Source organism: Manacus candei, unplaced genomic scaffold (genome assembly GCF_025592945.1).
Source record: "Manacus candei isolate 608988 ecotype Guabito, Panama unplaced genomic scaffold, ASM2559294v1 h1tg000095l, whole genome shotgun sequence".
Taxonomy (NCBI): Eukaryota; Metazoa; Chordata; class Aves; order Passeriformes; family Pipridae; genus Manacus; species Manacus candei.
The window spans coordinates 1,698,520-1,713,078 of NW_026138143.1; the positions used below are offsets into that span (position 1 = coordinate 1,698,520).

Genomic DNA, 14,559 nt, shown 5'->3' on the forward strand with positions numbered 1-14,559 from the left:
AAATATACTCTGTAAAGCTATTCCATTCTTCTGTCCTGTCAATACCGCCTTATTAAACATGCACGGTTGTGCTCTAGTGGTTTGAAAATTGCACATCAGAGCAAGAATTCTTTCACTGGGGAAAAAAAAAATCCTTTTCATTTTTAAAGAAAAACAAACCTTCCCCGTAGTACTTACTATCCATAACAAACTACTTTTAAAATGCAGGAACTCCTTATTTTATATGCAGAAAGCAAATAAATCAGAGTAATAAGTTTTAAAAAAAATACTAAGTCCTGGTTCAAAAAATGTGATAAACTTTCAATTTCTTTGTCAGCTAACTATAATAGGCCTGCTATGGTGTCATTGTTCACTGGATGAAGATATTTTATGAAAGATAAGTAGAGCAGCTTCAGCAAAATTGCTGGGTGCTGCATGCATGTACAAAGGCAACCGAGAGTTTTGAGGTTCTCACACTAGACACCCATGTGCAATATTTATGCACCTCTATGCTACTGAAGTAGTTTTGACACCTCTCAAGATGATAGGGTATTTATCCTTACAATAGCTCTGTGATGTGAGATGTTTTTATTATCATAATGCGCAAGGTGAACCAGATGATGAAAGAAGCAAAGGATTTGCTCACATTTAAAGTGAGTGGTACAGGAAGGAACTGAAGCCAGATCTCACCTATCACTGCTGTTACTCTGAATACAGTGCAATTATCAAATGACAGTCTCTAATATTTCTCAAATGGCTCTTGTGAAGATGAAAGTTTTTCTCTGAGGTTACCTAAAGAGCGCCTCCATAGATTCCCTGGCAGAAAATCTTGAAACCTGGTCTGTTGTATATTTGACATTACATTTTTCTTCATCCATCCCATTTTATTTGATTTTTTTTTCCTAAACCATTACAGATATTTCCACTAGAAGTTGAGCTGGTTTTTCATTTAGATTCAGCAGACAATACATGGCACCAGTTGCCATTCCCTTACTCTGAGTCCCCTATGCCAGACATCAGTTCAAATGGCTGTATGTATAGACAGATTTATAGTACTTTCAAATCAGGAGCAGAGTGAAATGCAGCTGCAACTTTCCTGACATTTTTAGGTTTTCCTTGGCCTATACCTGCACACTTTTGTTCACGTATAGCAGATAGAATAAAAGACGCCTGCTTTATAGATCTATTGCAAAAGAAGGTTCAGAGCTCAGCCTTGCTTGGATGTATTAAACTGCTTCCTGGCAGAATCTACCTGTTGGCATTGTCTAGGGAGGCTTGAAGGTGTAATGAATCGGGTGGCTTAATCCCATCTTTAGTGGCACTTATCCTGTTCTACCAAAGGTAGCGGGAAACTTTACATGGATTTATGATCAGGTCCCATAGTTTCACCGGTGCACATTATTCTACTTATCCCCCAATTCTGATAGACATTTGTTCAAGAAAGCTTTTTTTATACTGAGTACTGATGTATTCATATAGAAGAAATAAATCCTCACTAGGTTTGTATTCTATTAATGTCAACAAGCAATTGCTGTATTTTTGTATTTTAGTCCACACATGGAAAGTTCAAACATGCGTCACAAATTATAAGAGTAACATCAGCCAGAATACGAGACTGGAGGATGTAGAACTATACATTTAAATCCCAATTCTTGGCTTCACAAACTAAATACTATGTAGATAGAATAAAACACTGAGTGAGCTAACCGGGTACATGGCAAGCACTATCACCTTCAGAGTACTCAAATTCTCTCCCAGCTTTGAGATTCTGACCCTTTACTGATGTCCTATGGCCAGGATGTATCTCAGTGAACAATTCTTAATCTTTGTGACCACAGTGTGGAAGTAGCAGCAATTTTAGGTGCTTTCTAGCACACTTTTAGCCGCAAGATGAACAAGCAAGCTCTGGTTAATATATATTCAATATTCATAACTATATGAGAAATCAAAAATGAAAGGAAATTATGCATCAAGAAAGAGGATTTATTCAGCTGTCTAACTTGTCTAAAGAATCTCTGTACAAGCATCAAGTGTTAGAAACTTCTCCAATGACTGTCCTTGCTTAGGGTTTTGAAAAAGCTGCTTTTTACATACAGAATATCATGCAGGGAAGCCATACCAATGAGGACTAGCAAGCAACATCACAGAGTAATAGTTTTAATTTACCAAATCTGAGCAGGGCCAAGAAGGCATTTAGGGCCTCCAGATAGGACAGCTTACAGCTGTAAGAAGTCATTTTAGTCAGCTTTGTGAAACAAAGAGGAGAGAACCTTTTTCTGCTGCCAGTTCTCGTGTTCTTGCCAGGTTTCATAGTTGTCAGGATTTTGTCTCCAACTTCTGTAAGGCAGGTATATCCTATTACACTCATTAATAAGGTTGCTTTGAAGACTCAGCCTCAAAAAAAGCCAAACAGAGCAATGCCATAGAAGTAACCAGCATTACTTTCTCCTTGGTCCCAAGCTAAAAGGTGACAGAAGTCATGTCCAGTTTACATGGAAAAATAAGAGATGGTAGTTGGGAGTCAATGACAGCTGTCCTACTGCAGAAGGGAGATTCCAATTCTTATGCTGCCACTCTTTAAAAGCTCCTGTGTTGAAACTGGGCTTTTTTTGGGAGGTGGCACTTTTTTTTTTTTTCTGATCGCTCCACAGATCTGCTGCTTCTTTATTTATTAAGAATAATGTCTGGTACTTGATTCATGACAATCCCTATTGACATTCCTGTTCCAAATATCAACACAGAGCAAATTCAATTCCTGTAAAGCCTGGTGAGTTCTATATCTCTTATATAGGTGCTCCCAGGTAGAAAATTTTGCTTGAGCTGTGTTCAGCCACACATGTACCATGCTGACAATGCTTTTCACTGGTGAGAAAAAGGCAACGGAGAAAGAAGACGAGTGTCTGACTGTATGGCTAACAGAATCATTATAACTACCTTAGAAGAGGAGAAGCAGCACTGACATTTCACTGATGTTAAACCAGCAGCAAAGTAGAATTATGTTCCTACTTATATTTTCTTAGGTCTACAACACTGGCCCAGAAATGTCATGAGACTGTGCAAGTTTTGTAAGAGAAATGGGGCTTTTTGTTGCTGTTTGGTTTTTTACTCCAGTCTTTCAATACTCCTGATACCAGACAGAATGAGAGAGTAGAAAATAAAAGTAGCTGTGTGGGGAGAGGGAGACTGGGGAGATGACTAAAGCATCATAACCTTCAGAATAAGTTTGTGAGTACATGTACATTTTATGTGGAAGATTTGGATCAGTTTTCACTTCATCCTTTTTCAAATTGAAGTTGGACAGTTTTGTAAGACACATGAGTTCATTCTGGGGACATGCACTGTGCTTCATAAAATTGTTTCTAATGATCCACAATTCCTGTTCTGGGTTCCTCTACAGAGCAAGCCCAAAGTTTTTATATTTGCCAAGTCTGTCAAGAGAGGATGACTCCACTGAATATTGGTGTAGAAATAGGTACTGCTTTCTGAAGAAAACTGATCTGTTACCACCACATTCATTTCCCTAAGGCCTCTGCCTTGAAAGGGCAGTTTGCAGAGGAACCCTTCACTATACCTTGTCCCTGATGTCCCATAGCATTTGAAACATTACAAAAGAAAACTAGAGTTGTTCATGGAAACCTCCCCCACATTTCAGCAGCAGGGTTTGTGCTGCATTTGACCCTCTTTAATCATGCAGCTTGAATGGTTTTCTGGATTGAGGACTTTGATGCTCCATCTAACAGAGCTTCAGGAAGATGATACACTTGTGACCTCCAAGTGGGTAGTTGCTTCATTGGTCAGCCCTCTGCATTCCCAAGTCATCATATAACTGCATTCAACATAGAGAAAATTATCTTTTAACTATTTCTAGTATTTCCTAACAGTTTAAACAACGTGCTCCTGTGAGCTCCTGAGTACTTTGGAGCACCGCTGCAAGGACTTCAGCTTCTTTCAGTAAAGAGCATAATCACATGCATCAACCTCTTTGATGAGCTGGAACTTGAGGGGATTCAACATCTTCCTGTTTAGGGCCCAATACACTCACACAGACAAAGTGAACCTTCCTCTTATCCTTCCTTTTGAAAGAGGTGGTGTGCATGTGAGGAGAATTTCATGGCTCATTACAATACCCTGTATGCCTGTAATAATACAACTACAATGAAAACTATTTTCTCAGCACAAATCAAGTTAAACATACAGAACATTTTTGCTCTGTCGTGAAACCCTTTAGAAAAAAAAGTCATAGAATAGAATATTCTGAGTTGGAAGGATCATAGAATCCGACCCACAGAATCACAGAATATTCTGAATACAATTTCAGAGAGCACCATTTACTTAAAGCTTTTTTTGTAGTAATGAACATTTAAAGTAGCAATTTATAACATTTAGAGCTCTGGAAAAAAGCACTGCCCAGTTTCCAGTTCAGCCCCAGAGCAGTGCTGAGGTCAGGACTGAAGGTCCCAGTATTCCCAGAGCAGGAGGCCCTGTGCAAGCATAGTGCCAGGCAATCACAAAGATTACTCCTAAAATGAAAAGCATGACAAACAGTAAACAGGCTGGAGGCAAACATAATTTTGTATCAGTGTGCCTCCCTAGGGGCTGTGGTCCCCCCCCAGCAGTGGCAGTGTCAAACAGCCAGGAGCTGGCAATGGCCAGCAGCTCTGCCAGTGCCACGGCCATATGAGTGATACGGCATCTGCCTGAGAAGCAACTTGCATGAGCTAGAAGCAGAGGTTAAAGAAGGATAAATTACTGGTCCCAGGGATATTTTTAAGTGAGTCTTTCACATATCTGGAACTACAGTGTATACTGCTTTAGATTTTTACGTGCTTATCTTCAATGCCACTGTTAAATGGCAGAGGGCATCACATTTCAGGGAACTTTTTTTCAGGATAGGACTCTTTGCTTTTAATCTTGGAGTACTTAAGTTGAGTCTACTGTAAAATATAGTTGTTAAATGAAATTGCCTCTTCCATAACTTTTCCAGAGTGATTTAAGTTTTCTCCTATAAAATTGAGGTTATAAATCTATCAGAATGATTGAATTATTTATAGCACTTTGGGACCACAACTTGACTCCATGTTTCGTACATCCATATGGTGACAGTGACTATGATATTTTGGAGAATTTTTATGTGGTAACAGGAAAACCTAAACTAGCAAAATTCTTGAAAAAAATCATCAGTAAAGTCCATTATACTTTTACCTATCTTCTTACCTTTTCTCTGCTCAACCACTGAATAAATTCTGCAGGCTCTTTCCTAACTTGTTCTGTGTCACTGCAGAGCTTGGAAAATGAACATCTTCTTTCATATACTTTTAGATAAAGTTTTTGCTTAGAATTGTGTGAAGATTCAAAATGCTAAAATTCTTTTTAGATGGACAATTTTGTACCAGTCTGTGGCAAATTACATCCTGTAGGAAGGTAGTAAACAATGGAAGACCTTTTGTTTGAAGATTGTTTGTGTCTTTAAGCATATATTATAACCCCTTTGAATACAGTACTTACATATTATGATTATAATACTTATTCACCATTATTTAATCTCTTATAAAATGTTCATGAACACACCTTCTTAATCAAGTTCACATATAATTTTAAAATTTCTTTTAATGTTGTTGTCCCAGACAGCAAAGCCAGTCCAGGACCATGATGTCAGTAAATGAATTACTACCATAGGAAGTCAGCCAAGCAATCCCCAATATAGTAGATTATACACTACCAATGGTAGAGCACTAAGCAGTAATTTTCATAGGAGGCTGTCAAAATCAGCCACCACTGTAAGAACATTAACCTTGAATTATGCTTTTAATGTTAAGAAATAGGTAGGACTGCATTACTGAGAAGCAATATCAATGCTTTTTCAGCTGAAAGTATTAATTCTGCCAAAAGTAGTTTTATTTTCTGTCTAGAGTGTTGAAACGTCACATCTTGTCTCATACTGGTTTGAAAACTTTGCCTGGGTAGCACCTCTTGGCATCTACAGATCAGGTGTCTCTTGCCTTGTTCCCCACTGAGTCAAGTTCCCTAGTTAATTTTATCTCCCATAAGGGCATCCTGATTATGCAGTTCTCATGAAGGATTGTGCTAGTGGTGAATAACTTTCTACTATTGTGTCCAATCCTATTTCAAATCTTTCAAGTTGTGGAATTGTCATCATTCCTTTGTGAGATCATTCCAAATCCACTCAAATTTGCTCATCACTACTGCTGGTTTTCCTTTTCCTCAGCAGTTGTTTGCTTACTGTGCCCCTTAAATCACTCTTCCTTGTGTGTCCTTCTTTGGAGCATTATCTACTGCAATATTTTAATGAGAATAAATTTAAAGCATAATTCTACTTGTCTGTAGTATTGATATGAGATGTAGGCATGGAGAATCTGTGTACTCCAAAGGAAATTTTTCCTTTGCTCTGTGAATCCAGGTACCCACCAATAAAATGGAGATTGTTTTTTTTCACTCTCACAAGGAAATAGTGACCCTATTCACCTAAATGTTGGCAGAGTGATTAAATAATGCAGCAGTAGAAGCACACACAGATTAGTACTGATCAAGTCAGTAGTAATATGTTTCATCCAAAAGGTGTCAACACATTTAATTTCTCTCTTTTTTTTTCCTCTTCCTTTTTCTGTTCTTTTCAAGATGTTGGAGCATTTTTTGAAGAAGGAATGTGGCTTCGTTACAACTTCCACTCCCCAGGAACTAGCATGAAGGATTTAGTTAGCCGGACACTTTTGAGTTCTACAGATCCTGAGATCACAGCACCTGACCTCAACTTGAATAAAGAAGAGCTCAGCTTCAGCTTCAGTACCACCAAGTCCCCTTGTGTCTTATTGTACATCAGCTCCTATACCCAGGACTTCATGGCTGTGCTTGTGAAGCCAGCTGGTAAGCAACTGCTCCAGGCTCTCTCCATTGTACAGCTGATAATACTAAGCTGACATTCAGCTGAAGCTCTGAACAACTTCTCTTCACCCTTGTCATGAAAAAATAAAGCACTTAGAAATCTGAACCTGTATCCTGCTTGTACTGGATTTTGCCACAGACCAGCATTATGAAGGGAACAAGTAGGCACCCGAATGGCTGAACTCATGGCAATATCACTAGTGGTCAATGAAAAGGGTCATGTACTGTCCTTCTAAAAATCTGGATACTCACTGAGGTGGCTGAAATATGGATGTAGCATAGCATATAATGTCCTAATTGTTTTGGTGATGGTTGAGGGTTAGATATGGACCATTTGTTGCTACAGTATTAAAACTGTATATAAGCTGAATATACTTCAATTCCAAATAGTGCCTTGGAGCCCCATGAAAATCATAATTAGTGTGATTTTACTACTGTTCTCTTTTATGGGATAATATGAGTATTCCACATGCCACTCATATTTTTCCTTTCATGGGGAAGACAGAAGGTGCATGAGAGAAATCCAACATCAGACAACTTAACTATAGTTATAAAGGTCTAGGGCTGCTCTTTTGGGCCAGAATATTTCCATTTTTCATCTATAATGGGATCTGCCCTTCCCTTTTCAAACATTCTTCCTTTTAATCAAATATTAAAATGTGTTATGAAGAGCAGACGCTTCCCTTTTGTTTAGAAAAGAAAAATCTGTCTGGCAGTATGTCATGAATATCAATTAATCACTTTTGACTATATTTTTCTAACAATATAACATGACATTTTCATTTCACCATATATTATTAAATTTCCATAAAAGTCCAGACGGTCACCCATCAAAAAGAATTAAATGACAGAGCAAGATAGTCCCTTGTGTAGATTATGTGTCAGTGTTAATTTGTTGTAATTTTGCCTTTATTCAATGCATGTCAATGGTTTATTCTTTAGAAAATGTTATGTTTTTTATAATTTCAAAGAATTTTACTGCAGCAAGTATAATCTCAACAATAAAGTGCTGCTGGATGAGCTCAGTTTTGTACCAATTGTCCATATTGTTCAAGGCATAGCTCTGATTTGTTTGGTTTGCAGTCTGGAGTGTTTACAAACACTTTGGTTTGGAGGTGCTGGTCATTGTCACACTTCTGGGTTATAAACTAGAGGCAGTTTCAGCCCAGTAACTTTATAATCTCAAACACCAGCTCTTCTCTCACTGCAGAGATCAGCTAAGAGAGCAATTAAGTGTGAAATGATAACAACTCTGTGTGAAAATAAAGAGGGGGAAATAACTGCTGAATAAAGATCAAAATACCTGAGGGTGCTTTTCACATTTTTCTTTCACTAGGGAACCTGCAGATTCGGTACAGCCTCGGAGGCACCAAAGAGCCATATAACATTGACATTGACCACAGAAACATGGCTAATGGGCAGCCCCACACTGTCAACATCACGCGGAATGGACGGGACATCGTACTGCAGGTAAGTTGCAGGTTGTTTGGTTCCATTACTTGTAATTCGTAGCATTTTGTCTCTTGGTGGTCTCCATTACCCTGAAAAGACCAGTGCAATTTAGAAAATAAAAAGTGCAGTAGATGGGATTCTACTTGCAGATCACACTCCTAGGAGTTAACAAAAGCTATTCTTTCCCTCTGTTGCATCGTCATGTTGTTCTGAATTCCTCATTTTAGTGTGATGACAGCTGGGCTAATACAGGTGTCACTGTAGATGCTGAAGGGCATCAGAAACATCTGGGCTGATAGATAACATGGGACTTAGGACAAACCTGTACCTTTCCAGAGCAGCAGCTGGAAGCCAGGAGGGATATCCTACAGCATCTTAAATGGCAGTGGAGCCTAATGCAACTAAATATCATTCCATAAGTCCTGAGTCTGCAAATGAAACTGTCTTTAAATTTAAATTCACCCTGCAGTCCAGTGAAATTGCAAGAGCTGTTCTGCAAAGATGAGCAGATGCTTAAGTGTTTGTGTGACAGGAGTCTGGGACAGAGAGTATTATTGAAGACACATAGCTCTTGCTTATTTAGGTTTTGGTACACCACAGGTAGAAATTTCATCTCTCCATATCTCAGTTTACAAATCTTTGAGATGGTATAATACTAAATAAATAACTGAGGGGAGCGCTGCAAGAAGCAATCAATGTTTCCAGGCAGCTTCTTCTGTGCGGTCATTACAGAGCTCTCTTTTCATTCCCTGCTTGTCACATCCGCAAATATGGAGATTGCAAGCAGTTTTGTTGTCAGGAGAGTCAGGTGGATGGGACAGATTAATCCGGATTTGTTACTCACAAGAAGCAAACCAAAACCAATAACAAATTAAATATAAAAAGGGGAAGTCTCCCTGGGAACCAAGCCAAAAGTTGAAGAAGAGTAGCCATCACAGTATTATCTACCTAGAGATTAAAATAAATCCCTGACAGTTATTGTTTCAAGGTATGAAAAGGAAACTTTTCAGTTTATTACAGTGTTATTTGACTGAGGCTGTCATTACTCAGAATAACACTGAATGCATTGAAATAGAATTGTCACAAAATTATTCACAAAATGTCGAATAACCTAAAAAAAATGTAGGTGATACATCCAAACTCACTTCAGGTTTTTTGAGGTTGGGAGAGGTATATATTGATATATGTGTCTCTCTTGCATGCTATTGCATGTTTTTATTTCACAGCTAAATGGAAGCTAAAGAAGACCTACAATTAGGTTCCCCTCTGGTGTTAAATGTTTCTATTTCCAGGAAGTATGGTATGTTTCCTATGGAGTCATAGCTGGCTGATTTAGGCAACTGTAAAACTAAATAAATTATTTTTTGAAGGGATCAGATGAGGTTACCTTGTCCAGTTAGAAAATATGTACACAGTTACATGTGCCAGCCTTGTATCAATTCACCTACATTTGATTCCCAACAATTTTTTTTCCCAGTGTTTTGTGAGACTATTATCTATCTAGGGCTTTGAAGAGTCAGAAACATTTTGGTTAGTCTTGCTGTGCTGAGGTAAAAATTTTTTGATCTATTTAGTGTGCATAAAACACAGCTTATTTATGTAAACAGAAAGCAGAAACATTTGAGGCTTATTAAATGAAATGATCTGTGTGATGTACATGCAAGAATAGGGGAAGAAGTGACCCATACAAAGCAAATCCAGAAATCCTACCACTACTGTGTCCTGAAAGACAAAATTTCTGTCAAATTTTGTTTATTCTTCATAAGTTGATTTTGTTACTTATCAGGTTACATTCTTTAAAGGAGAGAATTTATGTGAACAGAAATGGATCTGTCAAGTAGATTGTTCACTTGAAAATGAGACCTGTTTTTAGATAGAAACTCTTCGTGGTGTCTAAAAATACAAAAGATATAAATAGAGTTTTTCTCAGTATCCAGAGGACAAATCATAAAATATGAGTTTTCTCTTACAGATCTGAGCAAGAAACATTTGAGCAGACTTTTATTTCTTGCTAAATCCTTCTCCAACCTGATGAGCAGCTGGTTTGCTTGTTTTTAAAGAAGACAGCTTGCTTGCCAGGTGCTGTTGCTCACACTTCCACATCTCTACGTGGCATAAAAGTGTCACAAGGAGGATTTATTTCTCATCAAAGCTTCAATTCAAGAGCACTCAGTATTTCTGAGATCTTAACAATGAGTTCATACTTAGAATACCTGTCTTTCTAACTTACTGTAATAACCCTATAGTGCCAGAAAGATTTAAAAAATCTGAAGACAGGCAATAAATTGCTACCATATGAACTGTGTGAAACAGAGTTGTATCATGTTCTCAGGAGTTTCATTTATGTATGAATACAGAAAAAGTCTCATTTATGAACTCTATGAGACCTCATCTGATGCTGGCAGACAGGAGACCAGTGATTACTTAGATAAAATCATAATTTGACTTGGGCTTTGAAATCAACATATCCACAATATTATATGTCCATAAGATCACGAACAAGTACAAGAATATTTACTGTGAATGGTTTTTATTATCATTACATCCCTAACATACCATGACAGTCAGGACTAAAGATAGTAGCAAAAACTGTCAAATGGCTTTTATATTTCAATTTTATACATTCACTGACTATAGACAAATCAATAATTAGTTCTACGTTAAATAACAAGTTCTCATTTATGATGATATTATGATAAGATTAAGGATATACATCTGATTTAGGTGTCAGGAAAACCACATTATGTAAATTCAGGGACAAAGATATGCTTATTTTCTGTTGTTTCCATGAGGTGGACAAAATCAGTATTTGCTATTAGCAATTCCTATCCCTTGCCTCTAGTAAAATACCAGATACTAGTAACTATGGCACACCTCCAAGGCTGCGTTAGCTCACCTGTGGCAAGAAAAAGCCCAGACTGAGAGATGGGGAATGCATTATTCCAGTAAATTACATTTCAGGGGCTGAGCTTTAGGTTATGGAGGGCAAGTTTTACTTTGTTTGACTTCATTAAAAGGTTTCATGCTTCAGCAGGGTATTTTCCATATCATAAAAACCAGATCACTCTTTAGCAAGTATTCATGGGTGATTAACACTATTCACACACCAGTAAAATCTTCTTTTAAGAAAGCCAAGGACAAAGGCTCCCTAGCAGAAGTTCTGATACAAAGCCCATTGAAGTAATTGAAAGGCCTTCCATTGACTCCAGCGGGCTTTAAATTGTACCTTAAAGAAATGTGATAATTGCATCCCTAGTGCAAGGTTCATACCCTCTGCTTCTGTGCACGTCCCCAAAGTAAAATCAGAGTGGAATCTGGATCAGAGAGTTTTCTGTTCTGTTGCACACAGCTAGATCAGCCTGTTACAAAACAAACAAACAAACAAAAAACCACAACTCCCCCCCCCCCCAAAAAAAAAACCATATACAATGTCCTTTAATTTTCGGTGGAATAAAGCTCATAGTCAACAGAGAGACTGGGCCTCTCAGCTTCCCCACTTTCACATTCTCAACAGGTCTACAGTTCTCCATCCCTGCTTTAAAGTAATTTCTATTAGTGGGTTATGAGTCACAGTTTATAATGCCTTCTTTTTTCCTAAAAAGGACTATATCTGAGTGATCTCTTCAGGACTCTGGTGTCCCAAACCCATCCATATACTTTCAGGACAACTATCAGTAGCCATTGCACATCTGCTCATAAGACCACACAGAAGGACAGCTGACAGTTCTCTCTTTCAGGCGTGGACAATATGTCCAACTGTGGCAAAGAAGCTACACACAAGAATGTTCCTTGCTGACTCTACTCAAAGTGAGCTGAATTATGAGGCTTTATGGAAATCTTGACCTGAACTCAGCCATTCATAAGGTTGAGAATAATCTAGAAAATGTATTTGTACAGATCTCCATTTTCCAGCTTCAACAGAGGCAAGCAGCAGAAACCCATCTTTGTGAAAAATGATCAATTAAATATTTGACCCTCACCCAATGGAAATCAAGAATAAACAGAATAAACAGTCCTTTCTCTCATTTCCATTTTGAACTTTGCACAACTTGAAAAGAGGCAACAATTGCAAACTCCTAGATGCTTTAAAAATGTAAATCATACAAAGTTAATTCAAAACTAATCTGAAGTAGAAAATAAAATGGTAAACATAATAACTATAAAATAAAACGAGTGAAGTGGAGCAAAGCAGTCTGCATATAATCCCCATCTTAAATGCAATGAATATATCAAAGATTTTTATAATTGTAGATTAAATGTTGGTCTTATTAAAGGGAGTGGGGACTTTCATATAGACTTCAGTGAGGCTATAATTTCATCTCCTATCATTATTGGTGCTGTAGAATCATGCCTAACTATCATGATTTCTCGAAGATTAATCTTCGTTCGCCTAGCCATGATGATCATGATACCTATATTTTGAAGCCCCAACAGAATATGAGCACTGTTTGAGCTCTTGCTTAACTGAGACCATAAAAAATCACCAAATTATTTTCTGCAGCCAAGCCAAAAAGTAATCATAGCAGTATAACACATTTTATCTAGCTTTAAAGACTTCAAATGATAGAAAATTTACCATATCCTTTGGCCACGGGTTCCAGTGGCACTTAAGCCAGTACTTAAGTGCCTTTCCTTTAAATAATTTACACCTAATTTACAGTTTGAATTCTGCAGACTTCAACATTTAACTCCCTGTCTATGCTTGATAGATGAAAGAAGTGTCAGGTGTCACTCCCCTTCACACTTTGTTAGAGATGCTGATTAAAATATCTTTTCATCTTGTCTGCAAGAAGCTAAATAAATTGAACTATTTTAGTATACCATCAGATGTCTATAGTTTTTGAGCCATAAAACAATTTTTTAACTCTTTTCTGAAAACTCCCCCTTTGAGTCACATTCTGAAAACATTTACCCTTGGTAATGGTTGTTATGCCAAAATTATGTAGAAATACCATCTTTATTTCTTTCCTTCATTTTCTGGGAAACCTGCTGCCTCATCATTCTTTGGGCAGTGCTGTAAATTGTCTAGACACCTGATTAATTTGAAGACTGGTTTAACCAACATTTCACTGGTAGGGAATGGGTAAGTTCCGTTCATGATTTGGAAGGAAGCAGTCAGACAGCATTTACAAATTCCACAGCAGCTGCCATGAATAAAACATGTTTTAAATATCCAGGACCTTAACCACAGGTAAAACATGTAAACCATAGTTAATATCAATGCAACAGTAACCTTCTGCTTTTTTTCTCGTAACGAGGTAATTCAATTATATTAAAAGCATAATTAATGAATTTCCAAGCAGGTTTTTCTTTAAAGAAAAAAAAAATCATTTGTTCTATTAATAGTAAAGCTCTTCCTGTTGAAATGAATTATTTAAAATCCCTGGAGATACATCTTTCCACTATGTATTGCCATCCTGTAGCAGCAATGTATTACTCAAAATACTCATGTAAGGGAAAGACAAGCTCAGACCACTTTCTAGAGCAGAACCATGCATTAGATCTGCATGTTTAATGCATTAGCACTCAGTTTCCCCACAACTGCTAAGCTCTTTTCTCAATCAGAAGTCACAAGAAAGTGGGTTTTACTCAGGTTTGAAAACATAGGGTTTTTTCACAAATAGGTGACAAAGCATAAAAAGCTATCAATGTGAGAACCTTTGAAAATAGAATAAACCTTAAAATGATATAGCATATAATTCCCATACCCCTAAGCAACATCTGTTTTCTAATATATAAAGAATTACAGGTTTTAAACCTTCACTGAGTTTACTCAACTTCTTTATTTTACAGTGCAACTTACAGTCTTTCAGGGAAACAGAGCAGCTATGGGTAGACAGGAAGCTCATAAATAAATATTTCCCTTTTATGCATGTTAGAGTTGGTTAGTGGCATCTGCCAAGACAAGTCAGCACATCCCCATTGAATCTCAGCCAGCTAAAAGTCAGACAAAGTATTTTCATAAAGAGAAGTCCTTTCACTCACCAATAAATGAGGGGGTGGAATATCCTCACCCTGAAGATCAGGACATGGAGTTACATCTTTCTCTTACTGGCAAGTATACAGTGGGAAAAACATGATCCATAGAGCCCCATCTGGGGATAACATCTTTCCCTGTGGCTCCGTGGTTGTAAAACCTGGCCTACTGCCTTTCCTGTAGTTGTTGCAGAGGGGTAGGGGCAAGTATATATCTTTACAGAACTTTTACCCTCTCTGCAGCAGTTGAGA

The 14,559-nt window shown here is 37.6% G+C and overlaps 1 protein-coding gene across 4 annotated transcripts in view; it reads left to right on the forward strand.

The window, feature by feature from the left end:
• CNTNAP2 (contactin associated protein 2) overlaps positions 1-14,559 on the forward strand; it is a 1,217,517-nt gene that overhangs the window by 1,133,508 nt on the left and 69,450 nt on the right. For all 4 annotated transcript variants that reach the window (XM_051768491.1, XM_051768490.1, XM_051768493.1 and 1 more), the window contains 2 exons: positions 6,616-6,861; positions 8,216-8,349. In XM_051768491.1, coding sequence (XP_051624451.1) covers positions 6,616-6,861; positions 8,216-8,349 — 380 coding nt within the window. The remainder of the gene's footprint in view (positions 1-6,615; positions 6,862-8,215; positions 8,350-14,559) is intronic.